Source organism: Carassius auratus, chromosome 25 (assembly GCF_003368295.1).
Source record: "Carassius auratus strain Wakin chromosome 25, ASM336829v1, whole genome shotgun sequence".
Classification (NCBI taxonomy): domain Eukaryota; kingdom Metazoa; phylum Chordata; class Actinopteri; order Cypriniformes; family Cyprinidae; genus Carassius; species Carassius auratus.
Window position 1 is genome coordinate 5,444,089 of NC_039267.1, and position 22,007 is coordinate 5,466,095.

General features: G+C 36.6%; 1 protein-coding gene across 3 annotated transcripts in view; it reads right to left on the minus strand.

Annotated features, from left to right (window-relative positions):
• LOC113043076 (cytosolic carboxypeptidase 4-like) overlaps window positions 1-22,007 on the minus strand; it is a 200,452-nt gene that overhangs the window by 137,611 nt on the left and 40,834 nt on the right. For 2 of the 3 annotated variants that reach the window (XM_026202202.1, XM_026202203.1), the window contains exon 2: window positions 1,197-1,264. In XM_026202202.1, the coding sequence (XP_026057987.1) occupies window positions 1,197-1,247 (51 nt within the window). In that variant the 5' untranslated portion in view covers window positions 1,248-1,264. Of the gene's footprint in view, window positions 1-1,196; window positions 1,265-12,955; window positions 13,320-22,007 lie in introns of those variants that run through there. The other variant, XM_026202201.1, reaches the window with a different exon arrangement.

Consider the following 22,007-nt stretch of genomic DNA (forward strand, 5'->3'; position numbering starts at 1 on the left):
CACACATCTTTCAATATAAACCAATAATAACGATGATGTTGATGCTTGCAGCTATGCCATTACTCTCTCTCTCTCTTTCTCAATGGTTTGAATAAGACACAACCATTATTAACTACTGCCAATAGCATACACAATACCCCAATCAAATCTGCAAATACAGGTCACATCACCAAATTTGTTCAGTTAACTTAATCACACAACTCTATAGAATATTTATTCTGACAAATGGGGCATTCTACAGTGAAGTGTACGAAACATATTTACATTTACAAAAAAATAAAAAAGTGCAAAAGCAAAACAATGCAAATTGATCGCAAAAATATGACAAAACATGCCTTTTGTGTTTGTGCGCGTTCGGCATTCGCGAATCAGTCTGAACGAACAATATACTACGTGAAAGGGAAGACTAATTTAAAAAAGTAAGCAACAGATTATTATTTTGGAGTAAATGTAAAAGGCTTCAAAACACTAACTTGATGATATTCATACTCGGCTTTAATAAAAAGAATATTAATAAAATTTTAAACGGTTAAAATATAAACCAGAATTTATCTCTCTCCCTCTCTCTTTTACTGATAGTTTAAGCATTTAGTGGTCCATTTATTTATATGTATATCTGCTGAGAAGAAGAGTTCTGCTCCAAATACCATGTTTAAATGTTTAAATTGATGTCAGTAGTAATAAGCTGCTATATTTTATATGGAGCGGCGAACCTCAGAGATCTGATCAAATGAAATCTCACTATAATTGAACATTTTATGGTATTATATTATTCATAGAAGTCTGCAAAGGGTATTTTTCTAAATGGCAATCGCAACTAAAGCGTTTTGCATGCTGCTCCCTATAACCATTAGGTATTAATATAATCCAATATACGCATTGCAGTCTAGTGTAACAAACTAAAACAAAACTAAGTTATAAAAAAAAAAAAAATCAAGCACTGTACAGTATTCGATTGCATACATTAACAAACTCACTTCAAGGGGGAATAGATGTTAACATTAACCGCGGGCTATTTTTTATGGTACTGAGAGACCATGTCATTTATCTTTCTCACTCATCACACGGAAAGTGTCCTGCATGTGTGGGTAGTGTTCCCAGCATGCCTGCCTGAATCTGTGGGCCTTTCCTAACCTTCACGTGTCAAAGTAGAGAGAGAATCCAGATGCACTTGTTCACAAACTATGCGCGCTTACCTGCAACGTGCTGATGAGGACCTCGAGTCCACTGGAGCTCGGCGCCGCCATGGTGGGCCTCGAGCGTGCTGAAGAATGGAAAGAGGAAGGAGAAATGAAAGAGAGGTTAGAGTGACACAGAGCACCTTCTCCCTCTGCGTTTTTACAAGACAGACGGGTACAGTTAAAGCCAAGAGGGGTTCAGCTTGTCGCCTGAAACTCTATCTCCGTCAGATAAACCCGCGGGCTGCTCCAGTTGTGCACGGACATTGAGATGAGGCTCCTATTAAAAGGGCCTGACGAGACACAGGGATTAAACCAAGCCGAGCATTTCGCAGGAGAGAGGACACGGCCTGGAGGGATATCAAGAGGCTGAGGAATCTTCTAGTGTGTGTGTGTGTGTGTGTGTGAGAGATAAAGAAGTGAGTGAGAGTGTGTGTACATTCGTGAGAGAGCTAATATGGTCAAGCTGTGCTTAAACATCGCCTGGCACTGACTTTATAAAGATGATCTATCCTCTGAAATGAATCTCGACGGAGTAGATGAACGTGATTAGTGTGGGAGACACACTCACAGCTGTGTTTTTGTTGCCATCCTGGCTAACAGGGAATGTTGGCAGAACTTTGGCTAATGTTCTGGCAAGGTTCTGTCAAAGTTAAAGGCTCTCCCTCAAACATTACTGGAATGGTAGATGGTCTTTAATAGCGTTCTCAAAAAAAAAAGAGAATGTTCATTTTCTTTTCTTTTTTCAAAACGTTTTAGTTCTGGATGAAGTTTTAACATTACTACTTGTTTGAACTTTATCTTTTTAAACATTACAGAGAACATTCAAAAGTAAAGCCACCATAATGTTTGCAAAAATGTTTGAATGGACAATTCCCTTTACGTAGCGAATATTTAGAAACAATGTTTTCATAACTCAATGAGACTGTTCACAGAACCTTAAATGTATATATATATATATATATATATATACACACACACACACCCACACATACACTTTATGGAACATCATCTAAATGTAACTTTTTCTAATGTTACTACTTTCTACTTGTTTCAGAACATACAGAGAACATTCAGAAATAACACTTTCATAACCTAATAGAAAGATTATCAAAACATTCTTAGAATAGATTTTTGTTAGCTGAGAAAAAAAGGCATTTAATGCCAGGAACAAACAATGAAATATATGTTTGTGTTACCAAAGCAAAAGGCTTATAACAGCTTTATTGCTAATCGTGCTTTGGCTCAGTTACATTTAGCAGATTAATACACGCAAAAACATATGTGATTGACTAGAAGTTCCAAAAACTTCAAAAGGGGACAATCTTCTACAAGAAAATGTAATTGACTTGTTTGCTTTGGTGTAAAAAAATTACATACAATGAAAAAAAACAATTACACAGCCATTGTGCACAATTTTAAATTATGACTTTGCAACTGTGAAAAATCATACATTTTGCATTTTGAGATGTCGTTTTTTTTTTTTTTTTTTATAGTTTGTTAGTTTATCTTGGTCATGCCATTCACAATTACTGTACAGGTATGTCACCAATAGTCACTTTTGTTTCTGTTTGTATTCCTCCAAAGGATTTAAGAAAGCAAACCTAAAAATCTAGTCTCCTGAGCTACAGTGCGATAAAAACAAAACAAAGAAACAATACACTTGTGTTCCAAGGGGTGCACATACAACTAAAACGAAATAATGAGAGAGAACCAATACCTGTAAGTTCGCGTCAGTCTATAAAACAGGTTCAGGTCATAACATCTCTATATAGAGATTCCCAGGGCTCAGATATTATTACAGTACAGTTGCCTGTGTTCGAGTTATGTTACAGCTATAATTTTCCACATGCAGTGCAACGAGTGTCATCAACATATGACAAAGTGCTTTAACATGGAATAAACACGCAAACATGCGTTCACACATGAATACACAAGTAGCTGTTAGGCGACTCACATTAATGGAGCTTTCTCATATGGAAACCTCAGTTAATAGCCTGTTTTCGAAAATGTCATAATTAAATTATAATCTAATTAGTTATAATAACAATAATCCTACAAAATGAATACTGAGGATAATTGGTACTTGTAACAGTTTTGTGTCTCTAAATGTTACACCCACTCTCTTTCTAAGGTATTGCTACTGCATGAATTGGCATATTCAGCGCATGATCATGCAAAGACAAAATGCTGACGTTTTGGAAAAAAGCAAGCTAAGCCATCCCAAAGCTTGTGAGTGACAGCTTTTTGGCAAAGCTACATGTGGTGAAAGTGTGTGGGAGGCCGGTGTGTGTAATCGATGCCAAGAAAGTTTCCGTCTTCAAACTCTGTAGGAAGGTTTGGGTCATTTGTACAAAGTAAAGACGCGCGTGCACACAGCACTTCCACTTTTATGTAAAGGAATGAAAGTTCTGTCATTACTCACTCTCTTATAGCTCAAAACCTGTTTACCTTTCTTTTGTGTCAGGGACACTCGTTTCCATACAATGAAAGTGGGCTGAATAAAGTTACAATGACCAAAAGGCACCATAAAATTATCATAAAAGTGGTCCGTGTTACCCATTTGTTATCTTCTGAAGACAAACAACAATTTCGTGTGAGGATCATACAGCCATTTACGTCATTATTTACTGAAAATGTATTAAATGTTCATAAGAGTAAGCCGCGATGGCGAATTTATAATGAATCTTTGTTTTGAATTGAATCTTTTGAATCAGACGGCCCACAAATTCGATTCAATTGATTCCTTGGTTCTTGAATCCAACTCACTGACGCAAATGTGTTTTAAAACGTAAAGCTAGCTTTCATATCGTTTCCACATCATTAAACACATAATTAAAATGTGCTGTAATGTTCCAAATTACTAAAAAACATCATACATGCGTCATAAAAGTGGTCCATAAGATGTATAACCTTCTGAAGGTCACAAGAAAATTTCAATTTGAGGAACATACAGAAGTTAACACCATAACTGAATGAAAATCTTTTTAAATGTTCATGAGAGAAACTAGCAATGACATTTTTTTTTTTTTTTTTTTTTTTTTATTCGAGTCAAATGTTTTGAATCAGATAAATCACAATTCTGGTTCTGGAGGTGTTGAGCTCCATACAATGCCTCAAAGGCAGCGATTTAACGCGAGTTGAATCTTAATTAAAAGCTATAGTTTAGCCTCAAAAGACATATAATGTAACTAGTTGAATAAAGTGAGTTTTAATCATAGTTTATTGGTGCTTTTGTGTCCATCCACAATTATTTCATTTGAGTCAGTATGATAACAATTTGTATTCTTTTATTCAGTCTCTTTGAATCTTCATGAGAATAAAGCAGCACAGTATCTCTTCAAATTTACACTCGCCCTTCATTTCTCAGACCTTATAATTATCTCAATCATGGGCACAGTTTAATCTGCCGACTACACTATTATGGGGAAGATGACTTAAATGTCCCATCAGGCCAAAGCAAGAATATTGTGTCTGGCTGCAAACACACAGCTATTTTTACCACTGTTTTAGGAAACTGAACGTAAGTAGAGGACATGAATCCTGGGCGATGACAGCTCTAGTGCAACTGATGAGATCAAGATGTTGTTCAGAGAAATCAAAGCGAGGATAGGCACCCTACAAATGCAACACTGCAAACCTATAACCAGACTGACAAAAAGTTGGCCTGAATTGGCCACTATTCATACGGGTAGGTTTTCCATTTAGTAAAAGCGGGCATCTGTGATAGTTCAGTTGCTTGGATACTTTCAGCTCGAGATTCAATTTGACATTGAAAGTACATTTGTGAAAAAAATATTTACCTGACCACCAGAACTTGCGCAGAACAAAACAAGAGCAGCACCTGTCATGCCCTTTTATTTGCAGTGCGTCATCAAACGGTTTTGCATTAATGGTCCGATCAAAGAAGAATGTTTATAGTCAGCAGCTGATGAAGGCTTATGTGCGTCGGTTTCATTAGCTGATTCGCTGGCAGTTACCCGAGTCCTTCCTCTACAGTCAGGGGGATTTTGTTTATGTTTATGGAGCCAAAAAAGACGGCTGTCGGCCTACAAATAAGCTGAGTAATCTTTGCAGAGGGAACGCAGACCATATGTAGCCCAGCATTTGCATTAGCATTTTCCAACTTCATGAACTTATTGCTTAAATCCTTAAACTATCCATATATATATATATATATATATATATATATATATATATATATATATATATATATATATATATATATATTTAATGCTGACTTTTAACACTACCATGAAATGTAACTAAAATGGCTTATTAATTTGAAATGAATAATAAAACAACAACAACAACAACAACACACATTTAATAATAAAACTGATTGTAAATTTAGATGAAAAACTTGAAAGCGAAAATGATCTACATTACTTGTAGAAAAATAGAATAAAAAAAAATCAGAAACATACAATATCAATAAACACAACAGAGTTGTTTATGATGTGGTAGTATAAGTAGTAATAATAATAACAATGTTGTTGTTGTTGTTGGTGTTGTTGTTGTTGATGATGTTGAAAATTCAATTACATTAAAGAATAAAAAATAGAAAAAAAATACAATATAAAGCCGTTTTTGTTGTAATGACAACAACAGCAACAACAGCAACAACAAACAAACAAATTTAATAATGAAAAAATAAATAAGATAATTAAAAATGAAATGAATAATAATAATAATAACAATAACATTAATATTAATAATGATAAAAATGTAATTACACAAATAATAATAATAATAGTTTTTATTTAAAAATAATAATGTTAAAGAAATTTTTATTATATAAAAAATTACAATTTAGAGTTATTATGGTAATAATAATAATAATAATAATAATAATAATAATAATAATAATAATAATAATCATGCTAAGGAAATTTTAATTATATTATAAAAAATACAATTTAGAGTTATTACGGTAATAATAATAATAATGATAATAGTTAAACATTTAATAAGACAAATAATCATTATTATTATAACAATAACAATAAGTCTGTCCGTCACACCGACACTTCTGCCCCAAACAGTCTGCCAGAGAAACAGGTGATCCTAAAAAACTCATGCTATTGGTTGAGCAACAATGTGACACGTCTGTATGTTCAAATAAACAGAGGAATTTTGAAAGTGCCACAATGTTTACACTCTTCAGAGAACGTCAACACACAGCTTCGCACATTCAAGTGGAATTATAGTAAGTATTTTCAACCCAGTCAGATGTGTGTTATTAATTGTAAACAAAACTAAACTAAAATTAGTGTGTTTTAGGTAACAGAAGCCTGATACCCAGAAGGGACCTTGACTCCTTCCCAGGCGTACAGCGATGAGCTGACGCAGGACATGTTAACAACAGCTCCTGGTACAGCATCCATCTTCACCTCTGTCCTGTTCCGAGTGACCCGGTCACTCATTATCCGACTTCAGACGTATTTCACAAGTTCGGGTTTCAGAGCTGAGTGAGTTTCCACCCCACCATTTGTTCCCAGGCTAAAATAAGAATTAGCAGCTCTTGCTAATTGCAGCTATGATCAAGGCCTCAGCATTTTATTTTAGTTACCTCTCAAGTCCATGAAAGGTAATCGGTTATGGCAATAATCTTTCGGCAGGTTAGAGATTTGGATAAACACCAGGATTGATCAGAAAGTAATTCTCATCTGAACTGATATGAGTTTACAGGTAGGAAGTGTGCCAAATGAATTTAAAAAATCTTGCCTGGGCACTGCTAGGGGTTACAGTTTGACACTTTGTGTCGTAATTTGGCAGAATGGAAGCTTGTTTGGAATAACACTTTGAAGTAAAATTACCATGCCACAGTAAATGGGAGCTTAGCTGGGTAAAATGAACCATTATAATGAGAGCAATGAGCTTGGCATAACATTCAACACCATGTTGGAACATGGTCTTGTGGCCGATCATGTGTAAAACAAACTGAAGTTTTTATTGCAGAGGAGGCATGCAAATGCTTTTCTACAACACCATAAAAACTGAAAATACTATCTGAATATATTAAGATCAACTTAGCGATGAAACGAATGCTGATAAATTTAGTTTCCAATGGTGAAATAAATAATAAAACATGAAAACGCTTCACACACACACACACACACACACACACACACACACACACAATATGATGCTTAAACACTAGAGGGCAGTATATGAAACATGACTTAACATGCCACAGTGACAACACATCATATCAAAATGGAGATAAATGTACCGAGTCATGTCAATATTGTTGTTCCACAGATAACAAGAACAGCATGAAGCACATTTAAAATAAATCATCATGCATCAAAAAAGTTGTAGACACAGCACAAGAAAACTCGTATTTAATGAGTGCAGCATTTCTCACATAGCTGGACAGTTTGCCGTCAACTCTGACGCATCCAAAGCAAAAGACGGAACTAATTAGATGACGGTGCGAGATGTTCTCTATTCGCATCCTGCCCTCCCAGCATAACTCGACATTTCCCTCGAGTACGCAGCTCTATTTAAAAACATTTTTGACCTTCATCTTAGACTGGGCTAAAGAGTAAGAGGCTTAAGTCAACAAACAAAACACCCATTCCATTGCAAACTACCCACCACCCCTCCACCATCTCTAATGCTATTGTTCAAATCTCAGCCTTTTCCATTTTCAATTGTCATTCATGCACATCACTAAAATTCAACGGACAATGACAGACAGACACACAGATAGATAAAAATAAAAAGGTAAATGGTATACCTCCATAAAAAGGTAACTAATTGCAGAGGTGTCAATGAATAAACAGGAAAACAAAGAAACTTGCGTTACTTATTTGAAAAAGTAACTCCGATATTTTCTTGTAAATTTAAAAGCTATGTGTTACTTTACCAACTATCTGAAAAAGTAACTGATTACGTAACTTGCGTTACTTGAAATATGTTATCCCAACACTGCTTCTTATTTAGAGCCACTTATGGGCAGTCAAAGTTGATGTTGATGAACATGTGTGCGCAACAAAGATGGACTTTTCTCTAAGTGCTTAGGAAGGCTCTGGTTGGCACCTCTGTTATACAGACAAATATGAAATGATAGTTTGGGATTCTCAGTTCATCTCCTACTGTTACGAAAAGGGCACTGTGAAGTTCACAGGCTCTCTGTATAGTTTGTCCGGAGCCGCTGGGAGTGCAGCAAGTGCCAAAGAACCGTGGCCAAACTTCGGCATTGAGTCAAATTAAAAGGACACGGCTTCATCCAGCCACACTGGCAAATTCTATATTGACAAATGCATAATGCAAATCAAGCGCACCCCACACACAAAGCACCTCGGCATGTCAATCATAAATCATCAACAAAGGATTTATGGAAAATCAGCTTTCTCATCGATGACATTAATCAAGTCAGTGAAATTCCAGGCCCACACCCGCTCAAAAGTAGAAGCCTCTATTGCATGTCAGTAACTGCATATGCTTTCTTAAAATAGTCCGGCAATAGACTCGGTTGCTACACTATAAATCACAACATAAAGAGTTGATATTCCATTCTCAGCACTGAGATCCAAGGAAGAAACCCGGCTATTCACTTCTGACCAGAATGATAAATTAGGAGTCACTGAGCTGTAGCAGACAGATGGAAAAGAGATAAACCTCTGCTCCGAGCCAAATGAGCCACTGAGAGTGTGCGCTAGAGAGGGAGAGAGCTAGAGGTGTTATGGGCTTATGCGTGTGTTGACATTTCTCTACACTACTGCATTAATAATGCAAAAAAAAACATGCATACATAGTTTACATACAGATGCAATATAGGTTCATGTTTATTAGAAATAGATACATGAAGTATTCTGTAGTAATACTGAAGCTAAACACTTAATTTGATGTTAACACTCCTATCTGCCAACATTATCATTTCTGAAAGTTGCAATATATAAACACACATAAAAAAGACACGAGTGTGAGATGAAGTCCCACGCTGCGTTATTTTTTCTTCCATGGTCGAAGAGTTTAGAGAAAAAAATTGTCTGACTTGCAAGATCTCGGTGTATATTTTCTCATTTTTTATTCGATATATGATTTAAACTCTTGGCACCATTGTAGGTCTGTCAATAGTTACTTGTGTAATGTCAAAATACTGAAATATACAAGTTTGCACAAGAAAGTGCAAATGTTTTCGCTTCACGTCTTTAAACATCAGCAGGTCATGAATGTTACAGACAGCCATGCCTGACCTTTGACCCTGGATGCTGGCCTGCCATGGGTCAAAGGCTTAGAAACGCACCCATCTGCTCATAAATAACTTTATTACAGGTCATTCAACAAAGACGCCTACACTGCATACCTGGATTGAATTTAACTGTCCCAGACCTTGTTCAGATTTCTTCCAAACGAGGATCATAATCGTCTAGATAAAAGGCCCTTCTATTTCAATTACGCCTTATATTCAGTATGAAAAAATGGAGGGAAATCATCAGTAGCACCATCTAAGGGTGTGATTATAAGGTCTTTGTAATAGTGAACAAGTCAGATATATATGGTGAAAACTATAATTATATAACATTTAAACTAGCCTTTTGATATTAACAGCTGATAGGGCTTTACAGTGCCTGACCTTCACATAAAAATTTGATTCATCTCCTCCTATTTAATAAGAGCTACATTATGAAGACATAATTATGCCATTGACTGCTATTAAGTGACATTAAGATTGTGATTCAGAAGAAAAAAAAGGTCACATTGCCTATATTTACAGTATTTGCCATCTTAAAAGGGAGTAAAGATGGTTTGATGCATGTAATTTTTCTGTAGATTTTTAATGTTAAAGCTGTTAGAAATACATTAGCATATAGATGACCTCAGAACTAACATACATCGAGCCTAAATTCCCAATTTGGTTTTATGGGATTTATACAGCTGTGAAAAAACACCCTGCTATAATAAACTCCTGTTGGACTTACCTGGTAAATAAAATTTTTAAGAGACAAAATTACTGTTGTTATCTAAAATTGTTCAAGTTTAACTTAAGACACAAATGATCTATTTTCAAAAAGCTTTGCGATATTTGATTCATCCTTCCTCAGTTCAAAGCACAACAGCATTTCTTAGATCAAATCCGGCAATTATTATGAAATGAAAAAAAGATTTTTCCAGCGTCTCATTCTCCCAAACTGACTGTTTCCTGGCCAACAATTCATTGCTTAGCAACTGTCACATCTGATAAAACATACATCAGAATAAATAAATATAAAACACTACTTTCAAATTTTGACAGCTTGGATTTTACCTTCAAGCATAAAAGAATAACAAAGTAGTCAAAAAGTTTAATTCAATAATTCTCACTTTAAATTAACAGTGCTAGCCATCAATGGAGGTATTTTATTAATATTAATAAACTTCATTTTATTAATATTAATAATAACATCTATGCATACATATACAATCTATATACAAAATTGCAGATTATTTACATTTGCAATCCTTCATTGACCCTCCATCAGTCTATGTACCAGTTTGAGAACATTGTCATTGTTTGGGCATTAAATTTGATCACGTGTCAATTTCTGCCAAGTAATTTTTAGACATTTTTAAAGTTCTCTGTGCACAGCATAGCTTGTGCCATACCACTGTCATGTTCATTCTATAAAAACTTCTCTCAGTAGTTAGTAAATGATTCCTAACGCTGTGGTAAATACAGCCAGATACCTTAGACGGCAAACTAGTGGCTACCGAGAGTCACTTTAAGTTCCACCTCAAGCACGACTTCCTGACCTTCTATCATTTTTTTTTTTTTATAAAATAGCGATCTGGCAAATCATTAGCAGAATTATTAGCTGAAAGGTAACACTCCCAGCTCAAGCTACAATGATAAAAGTTCATGATGGGGTCAAATGCTTGGTCAGAACTGCAAAGGTTTCATTTGGCTTCCTTCTCTATATGTCATCCACACAAGTTGTATTCTATCTTTGGTTCTTGCATGTTAATCAGCTTACAATATTTCATTAGCATTTGGCTGATATTTAAAAAAGACAACAGGGCTGTGATGTGTTCCATTCTTGTTCTAAGTAGTTTTTTGTGAAAAAATACCAAAGAAGCAATGATAAAATAAACAGCAATGGTAAATAGCTTCCCTTATTCCTTTGGGAGCCAACAAATCCAAATTGTCTCCATTAGTGTAACAGCTGCTGATGAAGCAGGCACCATGAAGAGTAGGTGAAAATTGCATGACTTGTCCTTGAACTTCAAGAGGTAACTAGAAACCTGCTTTGGAAAAATAATAACAACTGCAAGTATCATTTTGGTTGCTTGGTTAATTGTATCCACTTGAAAAGTGGCATTAGCACAATGCTAATTCACGTCATCGAAAAACAAACATTCTATCCGTGCAGGTAAATTCAATTAGAGCTGATTATCACATTAGTCTTTTGTACAATATAATTAACGTCTTCAAGAGGCCAAAGTCCGGTCATTATTATCTAGGCTGAAACCGACCACTATCAGAAAACATTATGCACAAAAAACAACTCTGGCTCCGGTGAATAATGTGCTAATAATACTGAAAAAAATATTTTGAAAAAAAGTTTGACCCTGAAGTCCCCTAGCAGTGTTCAGCGTTAGAGACACATCAGCAGTACCCTCTGGGTTTTCGGCTTAATCTCCCTAAAGCCTCTAATGGCACAGCAGAATGAACAAATATTTAAATGCCTGGGCTAAAATTACACCGAGGAGGTCATATCTTTTTTTACCAATATTGTTGAAAAAGTGTAAACAACATCTAAAGTGTCGCACATACACCAACGCAAGTGGACATTCAGTTCTATAAACTAAGAAATAGCGTCAAATGTTGCAGATATCACATCCCTATAAGTGGCAAGGTGACTTCATCACACACAATACCACTGAATCCCTCTCTAATCCAGACAGACAGAGTCTATAAATTATAACCTACACCTGTGGGACGTGGACTTCCTAAAGCCGGAGGAGCTTTAGCGCTTTCGCTGTCTCTCAATGGAATTATCCTGGCACAATTGCATTGTGGGATGTAACTGTCACTCAGCAGTGGTCTTTGTTTAGTTACATAATACCATAAGTATCCCAACATTTAAGAGGCAAACTCATGGATCGTTTACCATATGAAGGGGGCAAGGAGGCCAAATAACAACCGCTGAGTTCGCTGTTAAGGCTGCAAGATAAAAATAATGTTATTTTGACAGGACTGACATGGCAATTTGTGACATGAAGAGAGGAGGTTGATCTTATTTTAGAAACAAAACCTGATACAGCTGTTGTGCAATGTCTTGAGTCGATGGAAATAACTCATATCGTCTTAAGCTCAGTTAAGAGCAAAGAGCAGGTGGAGTTTGAAGCATCCCAAAGTGGATGCCTAAAATCCATAAAATGTGCCAGGATCAAGATGGAAAAGTCAAGAGCTCCACCCAACCTGTAGGCTCGCCAATCACAAAGCATTGCCTTAGCACACATGCAAATCAATCGACTGATTATCTTGAGAATCGAGCAAGCATTTAAAGGTTGATTCCGGTAAACCTTGTAAATGTACCCATGCGATCGTCTGCAACAAATCTTTTCACGATTTCACAAGTCTTTTTAAAAATGCTAGATGCACCAAGCTCATGCAACCTGGTCAAAAGCTGTGAAAGGCTGCAAAAGATCCCTTTGTGCAAGCAAAACAAGACATTTACATGTGCAAGCTCCGGTAGGAGCTCTCTTTACACACTGCACGCTCTTGCCAAATGCAGGATTTGATGTGCATTCAGAGCATTGCAGAGATGCATCTTCTCGCTTACCCCCATTAGTGAGGCTTTCACACTCTCTCAATGTCGCTGTCCAGGTGAAGTAACCCGGTTTACTGTAGCTGTACATCTTGGGATGGTCAATAGGGTCAGAGAAATGGACAAAAGGATATAGGACCAAGACTACCAAAAGGTGGAAGTATGTCTGGTATAGATTCCTGTCTCCTTTTACCTCCTTCCTCTGCCTCTAGGCCACTCACTGAGTCCTCAATATAAGGGTTGCACCTGGCCGTTTTTTAAATGCCCTCCCCCCTCTGGGTAAACTCCCCCACTGGATTCTGGCCTGACAAAAATGAACAGGGCCAAGTGTACCCTAGTGGCCAATGGGATGTAAATCAGTCCAGGGGGCACAAGTCATCTAGTGAGTGTTGTATCTTTCTGTGGGGGGTGGGTGTTGTGGTTTTATACAGCTTCTTTAGACAGCTTATGGCAGTGTTTGTAAATGTATGTGTCTGTGGTGTTGTATGGGCAGTAGACTTAGGACCTTCCAATGAAGGATATCCAAACTAGACTCTACGCTTTACGCTTCTTGATGTGTCCATCCACACCACACAATATGAATAGCATGTTATGCCGGGAATGCACAAGTGAAAATAAACCCTATTCATGCAAGCATGCAACAGGATCCTTTTGAACAGCCTGACACAAAATCTAGCAAGTATCACCAGTGCACAAGTTTGCATCCTTAACCTATCCACGTTGTCCACATTTCAGGTCGTTATTCTCCCTGGAGTGCTGCTAAACTGCATCAGAACAAAACAACTGTAAATCACCATCTAAACCCACATTAGCGTCAGTTTGTTTGCCAAGTTTAGACAGCGATGTTCAGTCACAACAATCACAGGAACTTCACACGGTGCAAGAACATTAGTCTGCCAAGATGGAAAATGAACAAAACTGTTGAACGCCACAGCTAGGCATGCACAGGAAGCTCGGAGAAGCATGTCTTGTAAAAGCGGCTGCCTCCAACTACAAATTTACGACTGCTTGGCTGTCTTCCAACCTTTTAATTAACACTTTACATTGAGAGAGTGACTCCTGTCTGCTGCAGGATTTGTCAGCGGGCCAAATCTCTTCTGGTCTCTTGGTCCTGTTTTCCAAACCACTTACTTGCAGTAAGCTCAGGGACCCCGAAAAACACCAGCAAAGATACTTGCAAGGCACAAATGGATACACAAAATTTGTATTTTAAAAATGTCTAATTGTTTTGTTTAAAGTGAAAGCCATTGTATTCCAATGTTGATTAGATCACATTGAATTTCAAGTATGTTGTTTAATGTTCCACAGAAGAAAGTCAGGCATACGGATTTGGTGAGTAAATTTACATTTTCTTTTCAGGGTGAACAATGCCTTTAAATTACTTAAGCTGCAACAACTAGTGTGTCAGCCAGCATCCAATAATAGACAGGTAAGGTTTACCAGCAATATTTCACCTTACTACAGAGGTTGTAAGAAATTGCAATTCAATTCTTGATTTTGAATTTGGATTGCAGACAAGAGTTAGATATTAAATGAATGCAAAGAAGAATTGTTTTTAGGGTGGGTGGATGGACAGAGGCAGATAGATAGATGTAACATTTATAAGTGCAGAATGTTAAAGCTCTTGTACCAATTCAAATGAGACCATGCATGCTCTAAAGTTATGTTTTTACCACTTCAAGACCAACAGTACCAATGGGAGCAGTATATGGTCTTCTTGACAGGCATGCAACTTCAACCGTACAAGCTTGGGACCTGAGGGACTTTTTGTAGCTTTAGATTAGCTTTGAGTGGGGTAAAATATATAGCGAGCTCAAGGTGCACAAGCTGTTTCGAGAACATTCGAGAGGTTCAAGAGGCTTATGAAACCACAGGTCCAGTAACCAGCTGGGAGCCATGGATAGTTTAATCCCAGCCAAAGCAGGCAGAGCGTGATCATATTTTCTGGGGGTACCTTTCAGGAGACCCAATCAAGTCCCACACAGAGAGGTTTAGCTTCATCTCAAAAACAACAGAGAGCACTCCTCTTCTTTCTCCCTCCTTCCCTGTGGCATAACCCTCTTTACACAGGGAACAGTACTTTGCTTGTTCTTCTAGCATTCTGAGCACAAACATGTTAAATAAGTTATCAACCTAAGAGATGCAGGGCACCTATGACATACTTCTATGCCAAGCTCCTCAGAGTCTCATAAATAAATAAGAGCAGAGCTAAGGATGCCGGGAAGCGTGTTTGGCACTCAAAGCTGTCAGTTAACAATCCATCTTTACATCTTGTTCTGAACCATTCCCAGGTTAAAAGCAAAAATAAACATCCGGCCTCAAGACTCCTCAACCCTTTTAGTACAACACTCCACAAATGATGCTGCGGTTTACAATGTTCTGCATGATATTGAGAAAAAAAGTATCGCAAGCAAACTCTGTGGTTCTGAGAGGAAAAGAAAGCGCATAAAAGCATTTGCTTCTTGAAATCAATAAGTGAATGAGAAAAATCAAGTACACAGCGGGCATCAAGAAATTATTGATAAACTGTGTGGGCTGGATGCAGTCCTTGAAAGTCTCACCAAGGACACGTTCTAAGCTATAAAGCCCAAATAAATTATTTCAGTCCACCCTGGATAACTGAGCGGTGGATCCAAAAAGGCTTTTAAAAAAGGAATGGGAATCATAAGGAATCCAAATCTTTTAGTATTTTGTAGGTCAATCCACTACCGAATGATATGATTTCCAATTAAGCAAAAAAAGTTAAATTCATTAATTTCAATAAAACACTAATAAAACTTAACACGCATCATTAAAACAATTACTTAAACAGTCAGTCATGAACTGCTCTGATTAAAGTCTGACATCCCTTCAAATTAAAATAACCCAAATTCTTTACTCACCCTCAAGCCTAGGTGCACATGACTTTCTTCTTTCAGACAATTTGAATTGGAATTCGCTACACCTACATTTCCCGCTGGAACACCATTCTCTCACATGAATGCATGTATGACAGTTAGCGGAAACTAGAGATTACGGTTTATAAAGGTTTAAATATGGCTATTTTTCTTACAAAAATGCATCTGTTTGCTTCAAAAGGCCTTTATTAACCCCCTAGAGCAATGTGGAGCACTTTTTGGATGGATGGATGGATGGATGGATGGATGATGGATGGATGTTCTTTTGCTTCAAAATCTCAACCACCATTCACTGCCATTATAAAGCTTGGAAGAGCCAGGACATCATCAAAAGAAGAAATCATATTCACCAGGATGTCTCGAGGGTGAGTAAATCAAAGGGGAAATGACACAAACCCAAACTAGTGAAGTCCAAAACCCATAGAGATGATTCTTCTTAAAGAGTTAAATTCCTGGCTAATGAGAGTCATTCATTGGCTGTAGATTTAATAGAAGTGATGTGGTGTGGTTGATTTAGCGTCTGCTATATGTTGACGTTACAGAAAAAATATTATACTGTATAAAGACACGCAAAAATACCGCTAGAATTAATAAAACACATTGTTTTAATGTTCACAGTTCATAAATCTAACTCTCGTGCTTTTGAAGGAGGTGGGTTTGATCAAGTGATGACAAAATTTCACATCCGAGACCGATTTTCATTCCACACTCAGACCTTCTTACAGGGGTATTACGCAAATGTGGATACTGAGACCCTTAAGCAGACATACTTGTCATCTAGTGCGCTTAGCAAAAGATAACCTCGGTATGAAATGCACGTAGACAGCCATCTCGAGTTGCTGGCTCCCATTAGATATGAGATTAAATTTCTCTCAGGTTTTAAGAGTGGATGATCGTTTACTTTCATCTAATAACCAAGGAAAAAACAAGCAAGCAAAATTGCAGTAATCATAACAAATCATAAAAGGGAGATTGGCTCTTTAGCTCTCATTTTTATCTCAATGGAAGTCTTTTGCTTATCATTCTGTGAAAAACCATGGGCCTTTTAAAACTTGTTTTTTTACTTCTAAATTTCTATAACTGAAATAGAAGCAAACGTACACCTAAATTGTGACATTTTTATATCACAATTGCGTCTTGAAGTTACAATTATTCATCATAACAAAATTATGATTATCAAAAAGTCCTAATTAGCATGTGAAGTCAATTATTTAGGATTTTAAATATATAACTGCAGCTATTTATCACAGTCGCGGTTTTATTCTTTCAATACTGTTGCTTAATATTTCAACACTGTAACTATTTCTCATTATTGTGACTTGAATTTAAACTTCATTCAAGAATTACCAGAAAATAGCTTCCATACATGGGGCTCTTTTTGTGAGTTTAATGTCCATAAATAAAGGAAACGGCTATGTTTAGGAAAATAGAGGACTCTCCAAGGAGTGTAGCCTAATTTTAGAACTAACTTTTTTTAATGTATCAGAAAAATCTGTCAAAATGTTTACTTGACAGCAGCCAGTAATGCTTACTACACTGCTGATCATGAGTCTAATCGCCATCTGCAAATCTCAACGTCAAATTAAAGTGGATGACTCATTCCCTCGTGGTCCACTAACTTAAAATACCACGTTAAGCATCTTTTCTTGCCATTAATGGTATTTTTGGAAAGATACGTGTTCAGAGGGCACGTATTCACTGCCAGTTTCGTATCTCCCCCTTTCATCAGGCCCACGGTGGACACTAGACTCTTTTCCCACCTGTCCTGCAACCTGAATGGGATGTGCATCTGTATCTTGTTCCCAAAGCAACAGAACCTGTGCTGTGGAAGTGTCCAACCTCGATCAGTCTCAGGATTTTCCAGCGGGCTCTTTTGTGTGCCAGAAAGTCTGACTGTCACTCAAACCACGGTTGTAACATGAGCAATCGACCAAGCGATGGCACTCACATGCTGGGGATGGCTGAAATAGCACTTTCCATAAAACATGTAGAGAGAGGGCAGTGAAATCAGACCTCAGTATGGGCTGCCAGTTCTCCCACCCCACTCCAATATCCTTATCCCATCCTCCAGCTCACCCACCTACTCAATTCCTGCACCAACAGCCTTGCAACAAAAAAGTAAACCGGGGGATAGAAAAGGGGAGGGGGAAGCAAAGGGTCCATTTACTGCAGCTGTATATATATATACTTAATTCTATACAAAATGTTAATTGGATAATTAAAAATTCAAATAATCAAGTAAGTTCAGGTAACTAATGTTACACCTATTTTCGCCTGTAGACACTCACATTTACAGAATTATGACAATAAGGTGCACTAATTCAGAACACACACAAACACACACATTATATTATAATGTATGTATTATATGTATTAATATCTAATGTGCGTTAAAGTGTTTAAAAAAAAAAAAACTAAAACCTTACAAAAAGACGGGTTTAGATTTTGTAATTCTCCCATTGAAAACAAAAGGTTTTCAATTTATTATAATTATATATATATATATATATATATATATATATATATATATATATATATATATATATATATATATATATATATATATATATATATATACATACACACACATACACACACATACTCACACACACAATTTAAAAAAAAAATACCCTTATGACATGGTACACACATACACACACACCCTCTCCTTGTTACTGTGTGTGCGTGTGTGTGTGTGTGTGTGTGTGTGTGTGTGTGTGTGTGTGTGTGTGTGTCTTAAGGGGCATCATTCCATTGATGTACTAGTCTAAAATGCAGTTTTCATATATTTACAGTATGAAATTGACAAAATATCTTCATAAAACATGATCTTTACTTTAATGATTTTTGGCATGAAAGAAAAATGTATCATTTGGCCCATACAATTTATTGTTGGTTATTGCTAAAACTATAACTACAAACGTGCTACAAATATCTGGTTTTGTGGTCCATGGTCAAATATTTTAAAGAAATCTTTAATTTGTAAAAAATAATTTGAACCAAATTTAGGAGACAATTCTTTAATGCTAATACATTTTTGGGAAGTTGTGGCCTAATGGTTAGAGGGTTGGACTCCCAATCGAAGGGTTGTGGGTTCTAGTCTAGGGCCGGACGGAATTGTGGGTGGGAGTAGTGCATGAACAGCTCTCTCTCCACCTTCAATACCATGACTTAGGTGCCCTTGAGCAAGGCATCGAACCCCCAACTGCTCCCCGGGCGCCGCAGCATAAATGGCAGCCCACTGCTCCGGGTGTGTGCTCACAGTGTGTGTGTGTGTGTGTGTTCACTGCTCTGTGTGTGTGCATTTCAGATGGGTTAAATGCAGAGCACAAATTCTGAGTATGGGTCACCATACTTGGCTGAATGTCACTTCACTTTTAACATGAGAGAGGACATTGCTCAGCCTGTGCAGGTCATCATAATTTTTTTTTTTTTTTTTGGTGTGATAAACATTTAGAATTGAGAAAAAAAAAAATCATCAACTTGATATCTAGCATACAGTCTGTGTCCTGAAACAAAAGCAGAGAGCCACAGTGATTTACAGTACATTTGTTTTTTTCTACAACACATGGCTGGTTATCTCCCTCTTGTGGTCACACTGCACTTCACATACTCATAAACTACAGGAGAAGGATGTCATGACAGCTCTTGACATGGTCATGACAGCTAATAGCGCACATTCTTGACTAGCCTGACAGGAAATGGCATTAACATGTAAGCACTATGTGCTTGCATTATACACAGCTGGATTTAGCGGCCTGTATTTCAACCCCAGCTCATTTAAGATTTTATGAACTCTCTGGCCAGTATAAGTGAGGCAATTAACATCAGCGGTAATCAGAGGAGATATATGCAGACAGGACACATTGAGTTACAAGAGACTCGTTGGGAATGGGAAGACCGGGTCTCGAATTAACAGCCACTGAGTTCAAACAGAGTTTCATTTACATTAATTAAGGTGCTTCACTTGAACTGTGACTCTGGGGAAAAGATAAAAACAGACACAAATGCTGCCTCACATAAGATACTGCATAAAGAGCTTAGTTCATATTTACATGTTGTAAAAAAAAAAAAAATACAGAAAGAAAAATAGCATCAAGTTGCTTCACAATACATTGGTATTTTGTTATTATATATTCAAATCATTTTCCATAGGCAATAGCAGTGCAATTTTGAAAAGCTTTGGTCGCAAAATAAATAAAGTATATGTTTTTATAGAAATCGACTTTCACAATTTTTCGAAATCTTTCTCTGTAAATAAATAAATAAATAAGGCCAAGGCCTACTGCTGCAAGCACAGTTAAGATTTAAAGGCAGAAAACTATCCTCATCAGATTACCTCCTCGTTAACTCCCATCTCACCCTTACTGGATGATGAAAGATAGAAGGGAAAAGAAGTTATGAGAGTGAAATGAATTTCTGCATTTCGGTTGCAAAACCTTCAGCTGTCATGGCTGACCATCAGTAATAACTCAAGCACAAACCAACATCATGATTAACATCAGAGCATAAGAAATTAGAAGGCTGCGCAAAAAAAAAAAAAAAAAAAAAAAAAAAAAAATTTGTGGATGCTTCAGTCAATACTACAAATACTATTTTTCTGTTGATGGTGGTCATTGACGTTGACTGGGTTAATGATGAAATGATTTTCTTTTCTGGGTGAACTACTCATTTAAGCGCTAAAAATGATAAATGATTTAAAAAAACCACCATCTACATAGTACATGTATATTTTCTGACGCCACCACCACAGTATACTGCGAGTAGATGGAAAAATGTTCATGCTTCTGTAAGCCATTTCTCCCTTGTTTTTGTAGTTTCCATTCACCACTAGAAGTTTACCCAAATATGATGACTTCGACTTCTGAAAAAAAAAAAAAAAAAGTGAAAAGGGTCCAGTGTGTCCCAGTATTTAAAGTGTTATGAAAGTACTCCAATGCCATCTTAAGTCATTTGAATTATTTTGTTTTCGAAGCTATTTACTATTTAGGCCACGGATTCCCATTAACTTTTTGGTCAGTCAAACCCATTTAACAGTACCCTCTGACATTTGAAGATGTCATTTAATGGTCACAATACATGCAGGCAAACAAATAACATGTATTTAGTAAATGTTTTAATTAACACTTTGTAAAAAAAAAAAAGTTTAACAGCAGATTGGAAAAAAAAATAAAAAAGAGGAGGCAAAGAAACCACACTACCCACTTTCCATAAACATGATTGATAGTCCCGCACATTGCCCAGGCCTGAACCCTACTAAACACCTTTGGGATGAATTGGGACAGCAGCCGTTAGAAAGACCCCATATTCTCAACATCCGTCCCTGATCTTAATGATGCTCGAGTCTAAACTGGGACAAATCCCAGGAGTCATGTTCCATCAGTGGAAAACCTTCCAGAAGAGTGGAAGACGAAGGAAGCTCATCTCCTCAAGGAGCCCATGGTTTAGAAATCAACAAGCACATATGGGGATGTTGTTTGAGGATCCACATAGCTGTAACCAAAGATCCACTGAACACATTCCTAAATGTATTTATAAAAAAAAAAAAAAAAAATCCATCTGGTGACAGATCACACGGAGTCCTCAGCACATGATTCAGTTTCACAGAAAACTTAGAGACTTGTAAATATGGGGCTGCAAAACCACAACGGGTTCATCAGATGCTTGATTTGTTTCAGCTGAGGGACCCAGTGTCATTAGCATCTCGCCTAAATGAACTGTCATCCAGATGACGGCAACTAAGACACCAGACGCTCTGAAGCCTCACAGTTTCACTTGGATTAGTACACTGCAAACTAGTCTACCGCCTTTCAGTGATACATATGAAAGGAATACATATCGAAAATTTCCAAAAACCATATAGTCTACAATGGTCATCACCAAGTAGCTTAAGTTCAAAAAATATAATATATATATATATATATATATATATATATATATATATATATATATATATATATATATATATATATTATTATTCTTTTTTTATTGAAGCAAAATGATCAATGTGACTACATAAATTACAAAATTACTGTACTTTTTAGTGTAAAATGCCATATTTGTTAAATGAATGCATCCTTTTCTATACTATTAAATATTTAATGCATATAACAAAACATAAGTAGATAAAAAGGAATGAATATATATATATATATATATATATATATATA